Here is a 20,689-nt window from a genome sequence, read left to right on the forward strand (position 1 = left end):
CTGAATATGTCTGTTGGTCCATTTGGTCTAATACATAGTTCAAGTTCAGTTTTCCTTGTTGATTTTCTGTCTGGATGACTCATCCACTGTTGAAAATAGGATATTGAAGTCTTTTATTGTTGTAGTACTGTCTATTTCTCCCTTCAGATCTTGCTTAATATATTTATTAATGTGTTAATATTCATGTTAATGTTAATATGCTAATAAGTATATTGGGACTGATTTGGAGAATGATAAATATTGCTTGATATATTTAGGTGCTCCAGTATTGGGTGCATATATATTTACACTTTTATATCCTCTTGATGAATTGACACCTTTATTATTATATGATGACCTTTGTCTCTTGTTACATTTTTTGGCTTAGAGTCTGTTTCGTCTGATATAAGTGTGTCCCTGCTCTCTCTTGGTTTCTACTTGGGCGGAATATCTTTTTCCATCTCTTCATTTTCAGCCTATTCGCGTCCTTAACACTGAAATGAATCTCTTGTAGGCAGCGTGTGGTTGTGTCTTGTTTTTTTGTGTTTTTTTAATCCATTCAGCCACTCTATGTCTTTTGATTGGGAAATTCAATCCATTTACATTTAAAGTAATTATCGATAGGTAAAGATTTATCATTGCTATCTCATTCATTGATTTCTACTTGTTTGCAGTCCCTTTGTTCCTTCCTCTCTTGCTGTCTTCCTTTGTAATTTGATTCCTCTCTGTCTTTTGTGTATCTACTGTAGAATTTTGTTTTGTGACTACCCTAAGGCTTACATGAAACATCTCATAGTTATATCAGCCTGTTTTAATCTGATGACAACTTAGATTGCGGACGAGAACTCTATCCTTTTACTCCCCCTATCTACATGTTATGTTTTTGGTGTCACAGTTCACATCTTTTTACGCTGTACATCCACTAACATTATTGTCGCGATAGTTACTTTTACTACTTTGTCTTTTAAGCTTTATACTAGAGTTAAGTGATTTACACACCAGCATCACAGTATTAGGGGATTCTGAATTTGACTATATACTTAACCTTCACCAGTGAGTTTTATACTTTCATATGTTTTCATGTTACTAGTTAGCATTTTTTCATTTCAGCTTTAAGAACTCTTTTTAGCATTTCTAGTGAAGCGAGTCTAGTGGTTAGCAGTTTTGTTTTTCCTTTCAGTATATTACCCCACTATCCCCTAGCCTGCAAGGCTTCTGCTGAGAACTCTGCCGATAGCCTTACGGGAGTTCCCTGTATGTGATGGATGAGTTTCTTTTCTCAGGCTGCTTTCAAAATTCTCCGATTTTTTTTTTTTGATTCTAATGTGTCTTGGTGAAGACCTATTTGGACTGAATCTGTTTAGAGACCTATTAGCTTCTTGTACCTGGATGTCCATATCTCTCCCCAGATTTGAAATTTTTTGCCATTATTTCTTGAAATAGGCTTTCTCTCTCTCCTTTCCTTCTCGGTCTCTCGTAATGTCTAAATTGTTTTCTTGATGGTATCCCATAATTCATGTAAGCCTTTCTTCACTCTTTCTCATTCTTTTTTCTTTTTTTTTCCTCCACTGACTGGGTAATTTAAAGTAAATTATCTTTGAATTCACAGGTTCTTTTGTCTGCTTGACTATGTCTGCCGTGGATGGTCTTCGTTGCATTTTTCATTCTGTTCATTGTATTCTTCAGCTCCAGAGTTTCTGTTTGATCCTTTGTCATGATTTCTACCTCTATGTCTAATTTCTCACTTTGTTTGTGTATTACGTTCCAGATTTCATTGAGTTGTCTATCTGTGTCCTTATGGGTTGCTATGCTTCCTTAAAACAAATATTTTGAATTCTTTGTCAGGCAATTCTTTGGGGTCAGTTATGGGAAAATTATAGTGTTCCTTTTGTGGTGTCATGTTTCCTTGATTTTTCACGTTCCTTGCTGTCTTTGTATTTGAAGAAGCAATCACCTGCTCCAGAATTAATGACTGACTGGCTTTGGGTGAGAAACGCCATCAACAGTCAGCCCTGCTGGGCTTCTGAGTCTTTCTTGGGTCCTTTCCATGGACACACCTACTCCATACGTCTCATTCGCTTTTGGGGGGGTTAATTCTTAAGATGGTATATCTTCTCGTAATCCCACAAAGCCCGGGCCAGGCGCTAAGAGCCTCCCGTCTGCTTTTCCAGGATTGTGCCCTGAGATGCTCAAGTACGTGCTCTCCCAATTCCACGGCATGGGGCTGGCTTTCTGCACATGCTCAGTAGCTGTCTGCAAAGGCTTGCACTCACCGTCTGCATGTGCAGGGAGCCAGCCATGGGGAGCGGGGAGCGGGGCGCGTAGGTGAAGTGCACAGACCACTGGATGTCAGCTGTGGGCCATTTGGGGGCTCCAGAGACAAAGTGCACCCAGAGGCTTGCTAGTGGGCCACCTCATGGCATCTGCAAAGCCCAAAGTAGGATCCATGTGCCTTTGATGGTTTCAAGCCCCGGCTGCTATGCTTCCAGCCTCTCCCAGCCCCTAAGCCATACAAATCACCTCAGTATCCTGGATGGGGTCACAAAGAAGTAGGCACCTTGGCAATGACTCACACAGCTGGGGAAACCAGGTACCCACTCACCACCCTTTCACCTTCCACCGTGGGAGAAATTGTGGGCCAAGTGAATCTCTCTTGGCTCAAAGCTGTGTGTGTTGCCTTGGGGTGAGGCAGAGTGAAACTGTTTCACCATCTTCAGTGCGTCCAGTCTCGGATTCCTTGCACCACTAGTGTCCTGGAATCTCTCTGCGGGACTCGTGGACTCCCACCAAGGCGTTCTCGTCTGTGCGTGATTGTCAAAATCATTGTTCTGTAGGGGGCGATGGTAAAAAAACGCCTAATCCGCCATCTTGCTGATGTTGCTACTATTTTGACTGTTTCTCATCGTAGACCTGCGACTCGCCGCAAGCCAGACTATGAGCCAGTTGAAAATACAGACGAGGCCCAGAAGAAATTTGGCAACGTCAAGGCCATTTCTTCAGATATGTACTTTGGAAGACAAGCCCAAGCTGATGTAAGTGTCTGGAGAGCTTCTGTGTGGGCCCCCCCAGCGCAGGAAGCAGGCAGGGGCCTGGGAGCCGTGCGCGCAGGTGATGGACGCTGAGTGAGGGGCACTCAGGCTGCGAGAGGCCCCAGGCCCCAGAGAGCTGGAGCCAGAATGCGAACCCACGGCCTTCTGCCTGACCACTGCTCCTTGCTGCCCTAGCCGCAGCACCGATGGGAAGATGGGGACTGAGGGTTAAATTTCTCTCATTCCTTTCTCAGTGCTTCGAATGGCCGTCCATTCAATATCTTTTGAATAAATTTCAGGCAATTTTTCATACAGCTTCAATACACTTAGTGATTTTGAACCATAGTTAAATGAAGTATCTAGATATGTTTGTGGAGGGTGGATGTATCTATTTGCAGGTGGTTGCATCTGTTCTCGGAAATGTTAGCGAGCTTGTCTTGGTGGAGTCTTGCTAAGCGGCGGTGAGACTCAGATGCGAATGCAGAGGTTTGTGGTTTCCTCATTCTGAACGCTCGTTGTGTTAACACAAAGCCCCTGGCGCCGCGTGTGTTACTGGGCTGCGGGACTCTCCAGGGAATTCCGTCCTGAGGCTGAGGCATGCTGACGTTGCTTTACGTGGCAGTAGACCTTTCAAGTTCTTCGAGAGTATTTAGAGTCACCACCAGGCTTTTCCCCAACCCCTAAGATCTGCCTTGTTTTCAAGCTGACGACGTTCAAGTTCAGTTACAGAATAGTGGGTGTTGGGAGAGGGCCTCTTGGAGTCGCCTCTCCTGGCAGCTGGGCAGGAGCAGCCCTGTGACGGCAATGTCATTCCCTCACCTCGCTCTGCTTTTCCCCTCACCCTGACCATCCTTGGCCATGGCACTGTGTGGATCTGTCCGCTTGTGACCTGCAGAAGGCCAGCGTCACGCCGTCCCCGGGCCCAGCCGTGGCCGTGGTATTCAATGGCTCTTGGGGAGAGAGTGTCTGGGGGACCAACACATTCTAATGGCGGCTCCTCAGTGATTGTTTTGTAAAGGCGCTCATGGCACTCAGAGCCTGATGTCTCCTTTTCCTGGTCTTGTGCAGTACGAAACCCGGGCTCGGCTGGAGAGGCTCGCGGCAAGTTCCTCCATAAGCTCAGCCGATCTGTTTGACGAGCAGAAGAAGCAGCCGGCAGGTGAGTGGGGGAGGTCAGGGGGCAGCAACAAGACTTGGTCTCTGTCGTGTCTGTGGCATGAATATGTTTTCTCGGAATAGGACTTTTTATTTTTTCAAGTTCATGAGCGACCATCCTCTGTTAAGTGAGGCTTACACATGAGCAGGCGAAGCCATGAAGTCTCAGCAGCACCCCCAAGCTCCCCACCAGTCATCCCCCGAAACACTGCCGCACGTGGGCGTTCTGGCACAGGGCATCTGTGTGGAGGCGCGGTCGTGGAGGCGGGCAGCCCCGGGCTCCCGGTGACACCTTGGTTATTTCGTGGCGCCTCTAGCCTCAGTCTCATCTGTAAAGTGGGTGGATATGATCTACCTCACAAGTTTGTGCTGAGGCTTAAGTGACGTCCTATGCATGAAGTGCCAGCCCGGCCTCTGGCACGTGGCAGGCTTCCCAGAAGGAGATGGGACTGGGGACTCCGCCAGCCTTAGTCCTCCAGGAAAGACCGAGGGTGCTTCCTTTGGAAACAGGAGGTGGAGAGGGACCACCTGCCTCCCACCCCTCATCATCAGGGCCCAGCCTCTAGTGGGGAGGGGCCTGGGAGCCCCAGGGAGCAGGCCCGGGACGTCCAGGGCCGTGTCTCTCTCCACTCTCCCTCTCTGTCCTGAGCTGTAGGAAAGCCGGGTCCCTCAGCCAGACCACAGGGGGAAGGAAAGTGCCGTGTGTCCCTCTTGTGTCACGGCTGACGTTAAAGTTGTCCACAGCCAGGTATCAAGGCCCCGCACCGCCTGTATCCCTCATCTCCAGCTCTGGAGGAGCTGGGCGTTGGCGTGGGGTGACCAGCCTGGGCGGCCACTTGGTCATGTAGCTTCAGAGAATAACTGCTCCAAGTCCAGAGGGAAACGGCCTCAACAGCAGAGGTCGCAGGACAGACCTGAGGGTACGGGCCTCCTGTGTCGGGGTTCGAGGGTTAGAAGGCCCACTGGGGCCCTCTGGCTGCTCTGGGCACTGCTCGGCGGCTGCGCTGTGGTGAGAAGGAGGGGTGCCTGCTGAACCAGGGGGTGCTGACTGCAGAGGCAGGTGGAGTCCAGGGCCGGGTGGCTGCGTGGTACCCGTCAGCCGGGAGCACCCTGCGCTTCACCCCTCCCCTGGAGCGGGAGGGCTGGGCGGTCTGGGTCAGGCCGCGTTCTGCTGGCTGTTTCCCGTGCTGAGCGGGTGGCGTGGCTCACGGGCTCGTGTTCTCAGCCCTTTGGGGGGCTTCCAGCAGTCCCACCTCCGCCCCCCATGGGTTGGTGCTGGGTCATCTCGCAGGAGCCCTGGCACAGAAGCAGGTCAGTCCAGAGAGACTAAGGGTTGGAAGCCACGCCAGCAGTGTGTGTTTTGGTAATTCACGGTGCTGACAGTTTTGCCCTGAAATATTATTGTTTGCTAAAGAACCTGTTGCAGATCAAAGGAGAGCAGGCTTTTCAATCGTTGAGGGAAAATTGTGGCCAGCCCATGTTTACCTTCCTGTCCTCTTTCAGAGAACAAAAGGTCTATTAATTTTTTTGGCCCCACATGGGTCCCAAACAAATCCTGGTCTGTGGGACCCTGCCGTCATTGTGGGGGAGCACCCTGGGTGCCGGGCCACCCAGAGACCTCCCCGCCTCCTGCCTGGCCAGTCTGTGGTGGGCGCCTCAGCACCAGGCCTACTGCAGGTGTTACGGGAACTGGTAGTGGGGGAGTCGGGGGGAGGCCTGGCCCAGCCTTCAGGCCAGGGAACCACTTCCTGAGGAAGCGCTGTCATCTTCTGGAGCCCATTGTGTAGCCTGAGCCCACTTGGGCAGCCCTCAGAGGAGACACAGCTTCCAGATGCCAGAGGAGGAGGGAGGCTTTGCCAGACACAGGAGAAATTTGGTCAGTGTTCTCAAGTTTGGAGCCCAGGGCAGCTGCTCTGCAGGGGAGAGGGTAGAAGGATACCTCCTTGCTGGGGACCTGTCACCTGCTCCAGGAGTTGCCAAGTTACTTATACCCCCAGGAGCTTAGATCATGAGTGAGGATTAAGTAAGTAATGAAAATGCATAGTAACAAAGGCTGAGTCAGATCTGAGTTTGTTTCTCTCACATACAGTTCTCGGGGGGGCGGGGCAGTTGAGGACAGTGCGCTGTGCTCCCTGCGTCAGGAACCCAGGCCCCTTCCATCTTGTTGCTCATGACCTCCATTCTTTACTTCCCCCTCATGCCCAATATGGCTGTTCCAGCTCTAGCCATCACATCTGCATTCCAGCTAGCAGGAAGGAGGAAGAGGGCAGGAAAGGGGCATGTCTAGCTCTGGAAGGCACTTCTGCCTACATCCTGCTGACCAGACCTCTGTCACTTGGACACACTTTGCTACAAGGGTTAGAGTTCAGGAGTTCTGAACAGAGAAGGGGAGGAAAGGGATGTCACTGGGGGTCTGACAGCCACCTCAGGGCGCATGGGGACTGAACGTAGTCAGTGAGGGGTCATTGTCCCCAAGCTGCTCTGCCCAGGCCCAGAGCAGGTTCTAAGGAGGGGCCGGACGTTGGGAGGCTCTGGGCCTGCCTCAGCTGTGCTCTCCTCTGGAGCTGGAAACTCGTAGGTGGAGGCGCTTCTGCTGAGGTCACCCCCGCTGACCTCTGGTCCCCACCGGTGTGGCCGCTCTCGCTGTATAAGGAGCAGCTGTAATCCTGGCCTTTCGTGCTCAGGATCTCGCGCTGCCTCCTCGTTTGCCAGAATGACCCATTTGACAGGCTGGCAGCACTGCTGGTAAGTGGCTGTGGGGATTTAAATCCAGATCCCGTCACAGGGCTGGGCTTCCGCTCTGTCACTGGCAAAGGCCAACACAATTTTAAAAAGTCAGCTGGAGGCGGAGAGGGAACGACCCACACCCACGGCCCCTCCCCACGTCGCGGGCCTGGGAACAGCGCTGAGGGCGGACAGTGTCTCTTCTGGGTGCTGTCTGTGCTGAAGGACAAATGTGTCTGTTCTGTCTTGTTCTTAGAAAGGGGCAGGCGGGCGTAGATGTGTGGAGCCAAGGGGGTAGCTGGGCTTGGCTCCCCAGAGGGCCTGCAGGGTTTGGGGTCACTCAGAATCCCTGAGCCCCTCCGGCATCGGACCATAATCATGGGGCGGAAGTTCACCATGAAACCCCGGCTGTCAGATTCACGTGTGATGACGCTGACCTGGCGCACTGCCCCTTGGCTGGTGGCAGCACACGCTAGTGTAGCATTGGGCCAACCGAAACTTCAGTGACAGAAGCCCAGCTGACACCGACGTCAGCAAAGACGGTGAGGGACCGGCCCCTGCCCCTGGGAGGACTGGCTGTGAGCTTTGCTCCGGCTCAGAAAGCAGCGTCAGGACAGACTCACCCGTGTGGCTCACCTCCCTGGGGACCCTCCCTGGTGGAGGCTTCCCCCACCCTTCCTTGAGCAGCAAGAAGGAGGGGGACAGCCACAGTCACGGCTGCAGCAGTGCCCGACCCCCACCGGTAACCCCAGAGCAAGCGAATGGCTCCTCTCGCTTGGGTACACGTGCATCCCAGGGAAGGCTCTGACTGGCCTGGCCCGGGTCACATGCCCGTCCCTTTGGATGGGGTCCAGGGGAGAGGCCGCCCCAGAGGAAGGGAGGAGGGGGGAAGGGATGCCGAGCACATAGACCACAGATGTTCACCTGTCTGCCGTTTACTGAGCACTTACCCGTCAGGCCTTGTGTTGGGCATCGGGAGGAAACGGGCCAGAGAGGGCGAGGAGCCTCTCGGGCGGCGCACAGCGGGGAAGGTGGCAGTGCCAGCGTTGAGCCCACGATGTCGCAGACCTGGCACCACCTCTTCTCGCGCGTGGTGATTTGCAGCTGGCCGCAAACGCAGGACGGTGGGGCTGGCGCTAAGACCCCCGTTCTGACCCCACCGCGGGGTCCTCGCGGGAAGTGGGAGGGGCGGGACCCACGATCGTTTTCTGGAGTCGCTATGTGCCCCGGCACCGGCGTGCTGCTGTGGCGGTGGTGACAAGCCCGCGTCTGCTCCGTGTGCAGGAAACTACAACCTCACGAGCGTGCTGCCCACCGCGCCCGACATGGCCCAGTTTAAGCAGGGAGTGAGGTCCGTTGCTGGAAAACTCTCCGTCTTCGCTAACGGAGTCATGACTTCGATCCAGGTTAGTGAAACTGGATGACATTATCTGGGTATGATGGTGGGTTCCTAGGTTTGAAAATGAGATTTGGACCACTTTTCAGTTGCTAGAAAATTAGATTTCATAATATTGATTTGTATGTTTGCTACGGTGTAACCCAGGACATCGTAAAAAACAGAAATTATATTTTTATATTTGTTTAACTTTTCTAATTTAGGACTCTAGGGGAATTGTTACAGGAATTATGATTATTCACTTTTTTCCTATATCGGAACAGAGAAATATTAGAAGAAGATAAAAAACGACCCACAATCTCACCTCATAGTGGAAGCATCTGTTAATATTTTGGTATATTTTATTTTAGTTCTAGATTTCCATGCATTTTTTTATCTTTGAAAAGATAATCTGTGCATATGAGCTAACACTGTATATGTAGTTTTATATCCTGTTTTTCCTCCATGACGTTTTGTTATGAGCATTTCCATATAATTAAAAATTCTTTAGAAACCACATTCTATTGAGTGAAAACACATATAATTTATTTAACTATTTTCCAAGTGGATATTTAGATTCTATTCCAACCTTTTAAATAAGGCCAGGATGGACCGTTCTTGTATGTAACAATTTAAGGCCGTCTCTAATTATGCAAAAGGCTTATCTCGTGAACCTTCTAGTTGATGTCACGTTATTTTAAAAAGATGCAATTATGAGTGTAAAACATGGCCGTGTGGAGTAGGACCTAATCGACATGGACCCTGGTGCCTTTGGGGTTCTCAGGTCCGGGCGGGGTGCCCCCACTCGGGGGGGTTCCCTCAGCCCCGAGGCTCCTGCTGTTCCACTGCAGCTGCTAACTTAACCTTTGCTGGGCATGCACAGAGCTCCTTCATGTCCCCGAGGTCAGCTGAGCCCACATCAGCCCTTCCAAGTAGGTGACATCCCCAGTTTGTGGATGATCACCCCGTTTTATAGTTTGCCCCCTTTGACATCCCCGTTTTGTAGGTGAAGGAATGGAGGCACAGAGAGCTTACGTTGCTTCTGTAAGATCACTCGGCTGAGCCAGAATTTCAAGGTTCAGACTCCAAATGTGTCCCCTCGTCCCCTTCCATCCCCCTCCGTTCCGGTCACACTTGCTGCCCGGAGGGCTCACCCGCTGGCCTCGCGTGCCCAGACACCTTGCTCCCAGCCTCATAGCCCTGCCCGCCACCCATGGGGCGGCCACAGAGCGGGGTGGGATGTTAATCAAGTCGGCTCCACAGGCCTGGCGGTCCTGGGGTGGGTGGACGCGCCCACTTCCAGGCGCTCACACCCTCGGGCGCAGTGTCCGTGAGGTGCCAGATGGGCAGCGTGTGGGTCGCTGTGCGTGGGAAAGAGGGACTGAGGCTGAGCGCTGATGACTTTCACTTGGGTTCCCTCTAGGATCGCTACGGGTCTTAAGGTCACCGTGCATGTTTCCGGGCGAGATCCCTCTTCTGCGCAGCCGCGGCCACGCTGCAGACAGCAGTGACGACCCGCCAGTCTGCAGACCGTTCTGCTGCCTTTTCCCGTGGTATCGACGCGTTACTGACCTTCACTGTTCCTTCTGACGCAGTAGAGGCTCCGCTGTGGTTTGTTCCGTGCTCCTTCCTGCGCATGCCTGCTTTTGGCGTGTTCATGCACATCCTTGCTTTATTTTCTTGGAATCTTTAGTTCTAACAGTTGGGAGCGTGGGGACACGGGTCCCTCCCACCCTCTGAGGACCAAGGACTGAGAACCTTTGTCTGGGGGGTCAGCTCGTGTGACTCATGGGCCAAGGGTCACCAGACCCAGCCGACGCTCGCTGGGCCTGAAGAAATAAAATTCACAACACACATTTCATTACAAAGGGAACAAAGAATAAAAACAGAAGACCAAAAATGACCAGTGTCTAACGTGACAGATTGCTCCATTTATATTTCCACCTACGAAGGTGGTTTCCAAATAATGTTTAAAGTCACCCGTTCTCTTGTGAATTGTTTACTTTGTATGATCTGTAAGTTTAAAATAATTTTTAGTGAGTGCTTTTAACAAACCTAAGCTCCTGCACTGCCAAGGGAATTCATCTTTTGACAAGGTGTTGCTGTTTGAATTTATGTGAAATGTAAAATGAGAATCCCCAAGGGCATTTATAGACCAGTGCAGCACACAGAATTAGAAATGGGTAAGGCAGGAAGGCGCACCCCGAAAATGTTTCAGCGTGTGGGAAAGTAGTTGTTGTAATTGGGTAGTTTGTTAATATTTTTTATCTTAATCTGGGTTTTCAAAAAAATTACAGAATGTGTATAAACGAATAAAGAAAACTAATTTGGCTGTGTTTTAGACAGCACTAGAATATAATGTTCAGCACAGTAAAATATATTTGAAATTCAATGAACCAGAAATGTGGTTTCAACTGAGTATTTTGTGAATCTTTCTTAAATGTTCATATTTGTAGACTTCTAAATAAACAGTTGCAATAGATTGCGTTGCCGACTCTTTTTACAAAATCTTTTGAAATGTATCATCGGAAGTAAGGACTCGTGGTATAACATTGACATATATTCGAATGATGATATAATTACCAGTGGATCTGTTTTTAATGTATGTTTGGGGCACGGCGTGCAGTTGTCATTAACCGAGATGTCTGTAGCACAGTGGTGGCGGAGTTAGGGGTCCTTGCTGAAAGCGGGCGTGCAGGGTGGCATCTTTCGAGCCCAAAGGGCTGCCTTAACAAGATACCACAGGCTGGGGGCTTGGACAACAGAATGCGTTATCTAGCCCACAGTCCAGGAGACGGCAGCGCAAGGTCAAGGTCCCGTCAGGGTGGTCTCTGGGGAGGCCTCCCCCGGTCTGTGGAAGGCCACCTTCTCTTTGTCTCGCGTGGACTTTCCTGGGAGAGAGCCAGAGTGGGGAGAATGGAGGTGGGGATGGGGTGGGATGGGAGGTGGGGGTGGGGGGATGAGGAGGGGTGGGAGGGTCTCTCCTTTGAAGGACATCAGTCCTCCAGGACCTAGGCCTCATCCCGATGGCTGCAGTGAGCTGTCATTACTCCTACTGGCCCTGCCTCCAATACAGTCACCTGGGGAGTTAGGGCTTCCACATGTGCATTTTAGGGGGACCCAGTTCAGCCCATACCAGTGTCTGGGTTAGCCCTGCTCAAGGCCGGGGCCCGGGCCTCGGTCTCCCGGGAATTTCCTCCCAGCAGGTCTCATTCTTCAGAGGGGGTGAGCCGGGTGCTTGGGAAGGTCCCTCTCCTTCCCCATCACCGAGCTCCCTCACGGGGTAGGGGCCTCACCGCCGCCCCGCCCCGCCCCAGCCTTGCTAAGACGCATTTCTGAGCTTTCTGTACACGGCTTTGGGTCCCAACCTCTGAAGACATTTTAAAGGGGACCCTGCTCATTGCTTTACGGCGCACACCCAATTCACGCAACCACACAGCAGGTGCCGGCCGGAGCCACAGGTGGACTCATTACCCACACCCCAGAATGCGTGTGACTGTGAGTGTGTGTGTGTGTGTGAGAGAGAGTGTGTGACTTCAGTTTGTGTTCCTGGCCCGTTTATCCTGGTGCCTTGGTGCGTCGTTTGGGAATCAATTTACACGAGTGCATCTTAGAGCAAAGATGTTAGTCATTGTTCTAACAAAACATGTTTCGGATCCATCGACTGGGAAAGAAAATGGTGATACACAGTCCGAGGGCGGGGCCGGGCGGAGCCGGGCCGAGTGTTTTGAGAAAGGTGCTGCTTGTGCCTTTGTTCTTGAGAGCAAAGCCAGCCAGGGCCAGGTGGCATTTCCGAAGAACTGGGAAAGCAGAGGAGGGGGAGGGGAAGGAGAAGGGGTGTGTTTTAGGTCACCCTAGAACAACAAATTCGCCTGGAAAATGCAGCGTTTTTGGATCACCTCGGAGAGCTGCTGGGCATGTAGGTAAATGGAGATATAGAAATAGGAAGGCAGGCGTGCTTGGCTTCTTGAGGAGAGCAGGGTGTCGAGGGGGGAGAGGGAGGAGTTACCTGTGGGCCTGGGTGACACTGAGGGACGGGGCCAGAGCCGGCCAAGCTCCTCCCCCAATCCGAAGGCCTTAGAAGCCAGGACCTGGGATGCAGCTTGAGTGCCCCCAAGTCCAATACAGGCCGCAGACTGAGCTGGCCACCACCCGCCCTGCCCGCCACGTCCTTGCCCCTCTAGATGCTCTGCCTGAAAACCCGGCGGCATCGCCTATGAGGGCCCCGGAGTCACACGCCGGAGCCCGGGGTCTGCTGACGGCCGTCGGTCAGGGCGCACCAACTCCCGCAGAGCCCTCCAGGCCCCGCCGCCCCTCACGCGTGCGCGGCCACGCTCTCCAGCCATCTTGTTCACTGCTCGGTTTGTATGTTCCCAGCCCTCCCCTGCCCACGCCCTGCTCCCGGCCTCCACGGAGAGCCCGGTGGGCCCAGGGCCATGGAAAGCAGGTCGCTAGGTGGGTGGACAGCCCCCCAGGACACATGGCGTGCAGTGGCAGTGGGGCAGGACAGGGACGCAGGCTCCCCAGCATCGAGGTCTGGGCCTGCCGCTGGGACTCGGGGTGACCGTGATCTCCCAGAGTCAGACACCGAGGACCCAACCTGGCCCGCCGCAGTGCCCCTGCGCCAGGGAGGGGGGATGGCTGCCCTTTCTCCCCGCCCCTGAAAACTGCTCTGCTCTCTTGGCCACATGACTCCGATGCCTTCATTTGCACTGGGTCATGTGACCGCTTGACAGAGGCCATGCTTTCTTCCTTTCCCCGCCCTTCCCGGTCCATCTTCCTCTATTCGCAGTTCTTATCATTCTGCTTGCACAGGCCGTTTGTCTCACAAGAGTGCAGTGGCAGGAACACAGGCCGTGGCCCTGGCACAGATGATGCACAGAGACAGGGACAGCCAGGGAGCAGACACCAGGGGTCTCTCCAGCCACACGGGCTTGTTTTGCAAATGGCCTCCCTCTGCCTGGTCTCCCTCTCTCCGTGCTGGTCCCTCTCTGGGACCTGACCGTCGCCCCTGAGGCTGTGGGGTTTGAGGGTGCCGCCCAGCCCCAGCTGAGGAGCACCGGCCTTGCTCTGAGGGGCCCTGCACCCTGGGGCGGCCCTTTTCCTGACCTGGCCCCGACCGCACCGCCTGCACCAGACATGACCTCCGTCTCCTGAGCCCCCAGTTCCTCTCTTGCATGCTCCGCTCTTCCTGTCACCTTGTTAGCTGTGCCTTTGTCTGAACCACACTCCACAGGCGTATGCCTGCAGCAGGCGCAGAGGCCCGTAGCTGTGCTCAGGGAAGGCCACGTGTTTGCTCCGGTACCCAGGGCTTGGCCTCAATTTAGGCCATCACTGCTGGGCCCGAGTCCAGCTCTGGATGTTCCTGTGGGACGTCCAGGACACCCTGCCATCAAATGGTTCCCTGGACCCCACGCATGCAGGCAGCTTCCTCCCTTATCTCCCACCTCACCCTCAGCTGGTCCTCCAAGGACCACCGTGGCCTTGGTGAGAGGCAGCACTGCCAGGCACCCTCCTAGCTACTCAGGACGCCGTGCTGCAGGCCCCACCATTCACGTGTACACAGCCAGTGAGTGGGTCTGTAGAGCTTAGTTCCTGATTGTCCCCAGCCCCCAGCCTCCATCTGATCTGGGTCCCTGCTGTCTCTGGGCAGGAGCACTCTGCAACCCTGAGGCCCCCTATGCAGGACATTGTAACACCTGTCTCTGGTAATTTGAGCAGCCCAAGAGAAAAGACCCAAAAGTATTGAGATCAACAGGTCGCCCAATAAAACAGGCCAACTGGTCTACCTTACAGCAACTCCCACAACCGACAAGCCCCCCGTGTGGGCTGAGAGTGTCTAAGCCACTTTTTGGTGCCTCTCTCTTAAATATGAGCATGTGGCTAAGGATTACCAGACATTTGAGAAAAGTATATAATATGAAAAATGAACACCAAGAAAACAATCATGAACAGGGCCATTTGGAGGGAAGAGATTATGCAGGAGATAAAAAGAATTTTTTTTTAGCTATAATCAGAATCCTCAGAGTGATAGGAAAAGATACTGTATCTGTTAAACAAGCACTGGGTTCTATACAATGAAGCAAATAGTGAACCAGAATGAGCTCTTGGAAATTACAAATGTAGCAGCGCAAAATAAAGTCCAGCTGGAGAGACCGATGAATTTCACAGGAAGCAGAGGGAGGAGTCCGAGATGAAAAGGAAATTAAAAGGTTAAGGACATTAGAGAACAAATTCAGGGGCTCTAACCTCTGAACAAGTGGGGTTTCAGGAAGAGAACAGAAAAATCGGAGAGAAGAAAATCATCAAAGAAATAATTCAAGAAAACTTCTGAGACGTAAAAGACACGAACTTGTCTAAGTTCACCCTCTCACCTCCCGTCGGGACCTGGGAGGGATCTAAGTACCTACCCTGACTTATGTCACAAACTGAAACGAGCATAGAAAAGTAAAGTCTTATCCAGAGCAGGATTCGTGCCCGAGTCTCCTGGCTCTTTCTGGGAAAGGAAATTTCTGTTTCCTGTGGCCTCTCATAGCTGAGCAACCGTGTCGCTGGGTCAGATTATGGGGGTGGGGGCATGAAATGCAGGAGCAGAAATTAAACCTGGGTTCATGTCATAAGCGACCATCGGAGGCCCCCTGGGGGGCTTGAGCTGAGGGACCAGAGAGTGGTGGGTGAAGGAGCAGCCTTGGGTGGAGGGGGGAACAGAAGACTGGATAGACTTGGTTAGATACCCGTGTGGGAGGAGGGTCATGCAGAGGGGCGCAGATGCCTAAGGGAGGAGCTGACCGGGGTTGCTGGTTGGGGTGTGACACGATCCTCCCCTTATCTTCTCTCAAAAAGTCCCTGTCATGGTTCACACAGGCTCTCAGAGCCAATCTCTTTAGAGAGTAGATAACGAGAGTGGCTAACACATGTTCATATTTATCTATCCATCTTTCACAGAGCTTGCCGGGTGCCAGGTGTTGTTGATTCATTTCATCCTCACAAACAGCCCAGTGTGGAGGCACACTATCGTTTACCTTTGTCAACAGGGAAGCTGAGGCACAGGGAGGTACCCCAGGATGGGCTGCTGGAAGTGGGGGAGGGGACCAGCAGTATGAATCTCACCCCTGCGTCCCGGCCCTGTGGTTCTTGTAGGAAGCAGGTCACAAGTCTCTCTTTCGCAGCCAGGGAGGAGCCAGATTACTACTCCGGGGGCCCCCTTACCATTCCCTAACTCCTCGGTGGCACCCAGCTGGACCTTGGAGTAAATCGAGCCCCTTTGCACTGAGCCAAAAGCAAACATTTCCTGTGACTGTCATTGAGCTAAATAGAGACCCCATGTGACCCTGGAAGGTCCCACATACTCCCCATCTCCAAAGAAATGGTGGGAACCACCCCTAGACCAGCAGCGCTCTCTCAGGAGATGGGCCAGCTGGACAGTAAGTGGACTATTTAGATGGTTCTTTATGAGGAAAAAAAATACAAAACAGTGAATATAAAGTTAGGTATAAAAGCAAATATTAAGAGCAAAGAAATCACAACAAATTGCAAAACTTAAAAATCTGATAAATAGCCTAGCAAAATAAGATCTAAAAAATTAACATATTATTTTTATTAGAGGTGCCTTATGCGCCTCTATAAGTCTTTTTTCCTGTTTTTTTTTTTTTTATACCCTATATACTCTCTGATTGCCATTTTTGTAAACTGATGATTTTGTAACATAATTTTTTGGTTGCCTAATTTTTAAAATTCTTTTTAAATTAATTGTTTTTATGGCGACAAGATTTTTTTATTGAAAGAATGCTAATTTCACCTTTCCTCCAGCCTGAGTGATTAGAATTTTTTTATTGTAATTTTGACCAGGTGTTGGTGAGAATCAAATTCTCCATGCAGTTTGACCTCCTCCGTTTGGAAGAATGCCAGCATTCGGGAGAATGTTCCACCCGCTACCTCCAGGCTCTGTACGTTTCAACCTTTGTTGAACATTATACATTGCATATTGTTGAAACTGTATGTTTCTCTCTCGTTACCCAAATACCCTCCTGGCCGGGCCTGGAGAGCTCTAGTCTTAGGATACCATTCAGGGGGCTGTGTTTAGGGGAACCCAGCCCAAAATTCATAGATGTATGCCACTCAACCCAAACCAGATACACCCTGACTCAACCTCCCTTTAGCTAGATTTCCAAAATGCCCGTGCCCTCACCAAAAAAGGATGTGGACGGGGTGGGTGGGGGTGGGTGGAAAGAAACAGTGGTTTTAACAGGTTACAAAAGGAGTTGTCTTACTCTCTCAAATTTTGCAAAAACATGGCCATGTGGCTATATCCTCAGGGCACTTGCAAGGGCCTGTTGCAAAGTTCAGGCTTCCTGGGCTTTGCGTAAATACTCCCGTTGACTCAGTGCTGTGTGAAATCACTTAGTCTAAGAAAGTTAAGAAACATTCTGATAAATCCTAGGGTAAAATTAAGCCAGAAGAACACTGTGTCTTGAGGCAGACTTTAGCAGAAAAGAGGTCAACAGCAGACACGCCAGGGCCGGAGATTCAGGCCCACGCCATGGTGCCCAGCAAGGCGGCCACCACCCTCACCTCCACCCCGCAACCCGCCAACCCCCGGCTCACCTGAGAGTCACCGTTAGAAATGAGCCACCAAAATGTTCCCACATGACAGGATTCAGAGGCGCACTAGCGACAGACCCGTGGGAAGGACTGGGGGGGCTACAGAGACTGAAAAGTCACAAAGTCCTGTCCCTGGGGTCCAATGCCCGACAGCCCTCAAAAGGGACTCGCCCGTGTTGGGAGAGAGTCGCTTGGGTTCGTGATTTTTCTCAGACCAGAAAAACTTCAGCAGTGAGCCTTGCAGCGTGACTGGGAAAGAGGGGGCAGCTCAGAGAAGCAGACCTGACAGGAGGTGGCTGGGGGCAGCAGTTGAGAAAGAAGCATTCTTGGGAAACTGTGGACTTTATCAGAGACCCGGAGGCCACCCACGTCCCTCACTGCCCTTGTCAATGAGGGTAATTTAGGAAAAGGGTGCGAGAGGTAGCTGGCCGTTGCCTGAGAACAAAGCCACTTTTCCGGGATACAATCGGGTGGCTCCTGGGAGTCACCGAGGCAGGCAGGCTGAGTCTTAGAGACTGGTTCCCACCCGCGGGACATCTCAAAGGCAACCTGAGACCCTTCCTGTGGGGCAGGCTTGGCCACAGCAGGTGGGAGAAAATTTCAGAGACAAAAAAGGCTCCCTGGGGCTGGGAGGAGAGCATACGACTTGTTCCACGCATCGTGCAACGCTGGGCACTACCCCAGAGGTCTCACGCCGAGTCTCAACTTTCAGGAGCTAAGGGAGGGCCTGAGCCACCAGGACGTGGCGTCAAAGACCCAAGCAGGAATGACTCCAACTGCGTTTGACCCTGAGAGACAACGAACGCCCTAGCCCATCGAGGTTCTCTGGAGATTGGGGTGTCGGATCTCCTTGCCACCACACGTTTTCCCAAACCAGGCCCGGCAGAAAGCAGAACCCCAGCTATTGGAGTGGGAGGTGAGTGGGGAGAGGCGGGCCGCAGGTCAGACAAGGTTCCGGTGGTTGTGGGAACCCTGCACAGCTTCGGAGGGTGGGGTGTCCCAAAGTCCGCCCAGGTCGGGTGTCAGGTGAATAGAGACCCAGGGACTTGTTTGCAGACCCGTAGGTGCTCACCGTGAGGGCTCTGGGACTCGCTTCTGCGGTTTTGTGCAGCTGAATCGCTGCATGTGGACACAAACGTAGGAGGAGGAGACTTGGGAGGTGGCGTTGGGGGAGGAGAGAGCGTGGGACAGGGACGTGGTGTGTGTGTGTGTGTTTAGGGGTGGAGGTAGGGAAAGAGAAGAGGAAATTTGAGAACTGCTAGGTGGCATCTCACTTTGTGAATCTCCTGTAAAACCGAGGCCATTCACTAAAATTTTTGTTTTGTGGGGGTGGGGAGGAAGATTGTGACAAATGAGGAGGGTGGCCTCCAGGTGGGGTGAGAGCAGAGGCCGCCACGGGGGGTCCTCCTGGAGCATTTGGAAGGGATGGACAGGGAAACCGAAACAAGGAGAGGACAGGGGCGTTGCAGGGGCCTCTGAGACAACCGACAGCAGGAGTCCAGCCCCGCAGCCCTCTCCCCGGTCTCCAGCCACCCGGCTTTATTCGCATTCATTGTAGATTGCAGTCTTCGCCATGTTCCGATGAACTGCCAGGAAAGGGCTCCGATTGGCTTTGCTCTGGTCAGGACCCGCCCCCCATCCAATCACCAGCAACCTGAGGTGTCCTATAAGAACAGGTGGTCCTGTGGGAACTACACAGTTGGGTGGGCTGTTCCCCGGAGAAAAGAGAGGTTTCAGGGCCTCAGAATGGCAAGTGCCCCCCAGAGGGAGGGGTCACACTGCCTGAGCATCTACTCTGTGTCAGGGACTTTGTATACATCATCTCTGAACCCCTGTAAAAATATTCTCGCCCTCCACCCACAGACGAAGAAACCAAGGCTCGGAGGCGTGACAGGGTGACACAGCCAGTAAGAGGTTGAGCCGGGATCAGAACCTGGATCTTTGGGTGCCAAAGACTGGACTCACCCCGCCGCTTTGTCTTTGGAGCCTCTCTTTCGGGGCGCTGCCGCTCTTCCCGTGAGAGCAGAAGGCCCGGGCGGAGACCCCGCGAGATCTTTTCTCCCAGCGCCAAAGCACAGCTTCCCCCACGTTGGGTGTGGGTAGATACCTAGTTGTCCACCCAGGGGTCCTCCAGGGGGGTTGCCTTGGTGGAGATAAGAGCCAAAATCCATATTTTTACAAAAATATCACCAAATGTGCAATGTGAGTTTCAGAATGATGACTCATAGAAACCGCCCCATGTCTTATAAGACCTCATGTCCTGGAGGGTTGCACGTGACAACAGGGACTGTCCTAGCCACTTCGCCTCCAATGAGGTATTTTCATGTTGTTTGCCTGTTAGAGTTTACATGTGTTAAATTTGCATTTTCTTCGTTACTATGGTATTGCATTGTATCTCTCCAAAACTCAGAACTAGAATACATGGCTCAAAGTGATTCTGTAAGGCAGCGGTCCCCAACCTTTTTGGCACCAGGGTCAGGTGCTCCTATGAGAATCTAACGCCTGATGACGTGAGGCGGAGCTGAGGCGGTGATGCTGGCGCTGGGGAGCGGCTACAAATACAGATGAAGCTTCACTCGCTTACCCGCTGCTCACCTCCTGCTGTGTAGCCCAGTTCCTAAGAGATATCAGTCCATAGCCCAGGGATTGGGGACCCCTGCTCTAAGGCATAATGTGGGGGGTGCAATGAGACATGTCAATCCCACTGCTCAGAACGATGCTGTAAACGTAAAAACAGGAGCAGGAGAGGGATGCATATGCAGAGATTGGATCTGTAGGTTCTGAGCCAGCAAATCTACAGGTGAGGTGCTTCCACAAAGCAACTTGGAAGGACGACGCCAAGGGGTCGATGATGATTTTCTTGGATCCATCTGGCCCCGGCTTCCAGTGCAATGATGGAGCGACCTTGCCAGTTAGGGTAGGAGTGGTGGGAGCTCATTTTCAAAGACGGCCCCGTGGCTTCTCCAAGTAAATCCATAGGGTTATTTCTGGAATAAACAAAAAATCATTTTTTTCAGCACAAAATTGCTTCATTCTGATGCTAAAGTCAGAGAAGATGTTCAAGCCATGGAGACACCACTTAGCACTTCCTTCTAGCAAGAAAAGAGAAACTAGGTCACACTGTTTTCTGAGAAGGCTGAATTGTGTCCTTCCCACAAAATTCACCAGCTGAAGTCCTAACCCCCAGGCCCTCCGAAGGGGATTGTACTTGGACATAGGGTCTTTCAAGAGGTTAGTAATTTAAAATGAGGTCATTAGGGTGGGTCTGGCATTGTTTCAATGTGACTGGTATTCATTGATTAGTTTGTTCTTTTTTGTTCCTTAGAGTCTGCATATAAGTGAAATCATATGGTGTTTATCTTTCTCTGTCTGACTTGTTTCACTTAGCATAATAACCTCTAGGTCCGTCCACATCATTGCAAATAGTAGGATTTTATGTTTTTTTAATGGCTGAGTAATATTCCATTGTATGTAATGAACCATAATGTCTTTATCCAGTCGTCTGTCGATGGGCATTTAGGTTGCCTCCATAACTTGGCTATTGTAAATTGTGCTGCCATGAACATCGGAGTGCATAGATCTTTACGAATTATTGTTTCGGTTTTCTTTGGATAAATACCCAGAAGTGCAATTGCTGAGTCAAAAGGTTTTTAATTTTTTGAGAAACCTCCAGACAGTTTTCCATAGTGGCTGTACCAATTTATGACTGGTAGTCTTATAAGAAGAGATTAGGATGCAGACACCCACGGGGAGGACCACGCAAGGACACAGAGAGAAGAGGGCCACCGGCAAGCCTAGGAGGGAGGCCGCTGGAGGAACCAGCCCC

The 20,689-nt window shown here is 51.8% G+C and overlaps 1 protein-coding gene across 1 annotated transcript in view; it reads left to right on the forward strand.

The window, feature by feature from the left end:
* Positions 1-10,744, forward strand: part of ARFGAP3 (ARF GTPase activating protein 3) — a 44,312-nt gene extending 33,568 nt beyond the window's left edge. Inside the window, exons 13-16 of the mRNA XM_039863271.1 lie at positions 2,888-3,011; positions 4,077-4,167; positions 8,172-8,293; positions 9,686-10,744. Of these exons, the coding sequence (XP_039719205.1) occupies positions 2,888-3,011; positions 4,077-4,167; positions 8,172-8,293; positions 9,686-9,703 (355 nt within the window). The 3' untranslated portion in view covers positions 9,704-10,744. The remainder of the gene's footprint in view (positions 1-2,887; positions 3,012-4,076; positions 4,168-8,171; positions 8,294-9,685) is intronic.
* The last annotated feature ends 9,945 nt before the right edge of the window (positions 10,745-20,689 follow it).

The sequence above is a fragment of the Pteropus medius genome, unplaced genomic scaffold, assembly GCF_902729225.1.
Source record: "Pteropus medius unplaced genomic scaffold, Ma_sr-lr_union100, whole genome shotgun sequence".
NCBI lineage: Eukaryota > Metazoa > Chordata > Mammalia > Chiroptera > Pteropodidae > Pteropus > Pteropus medius.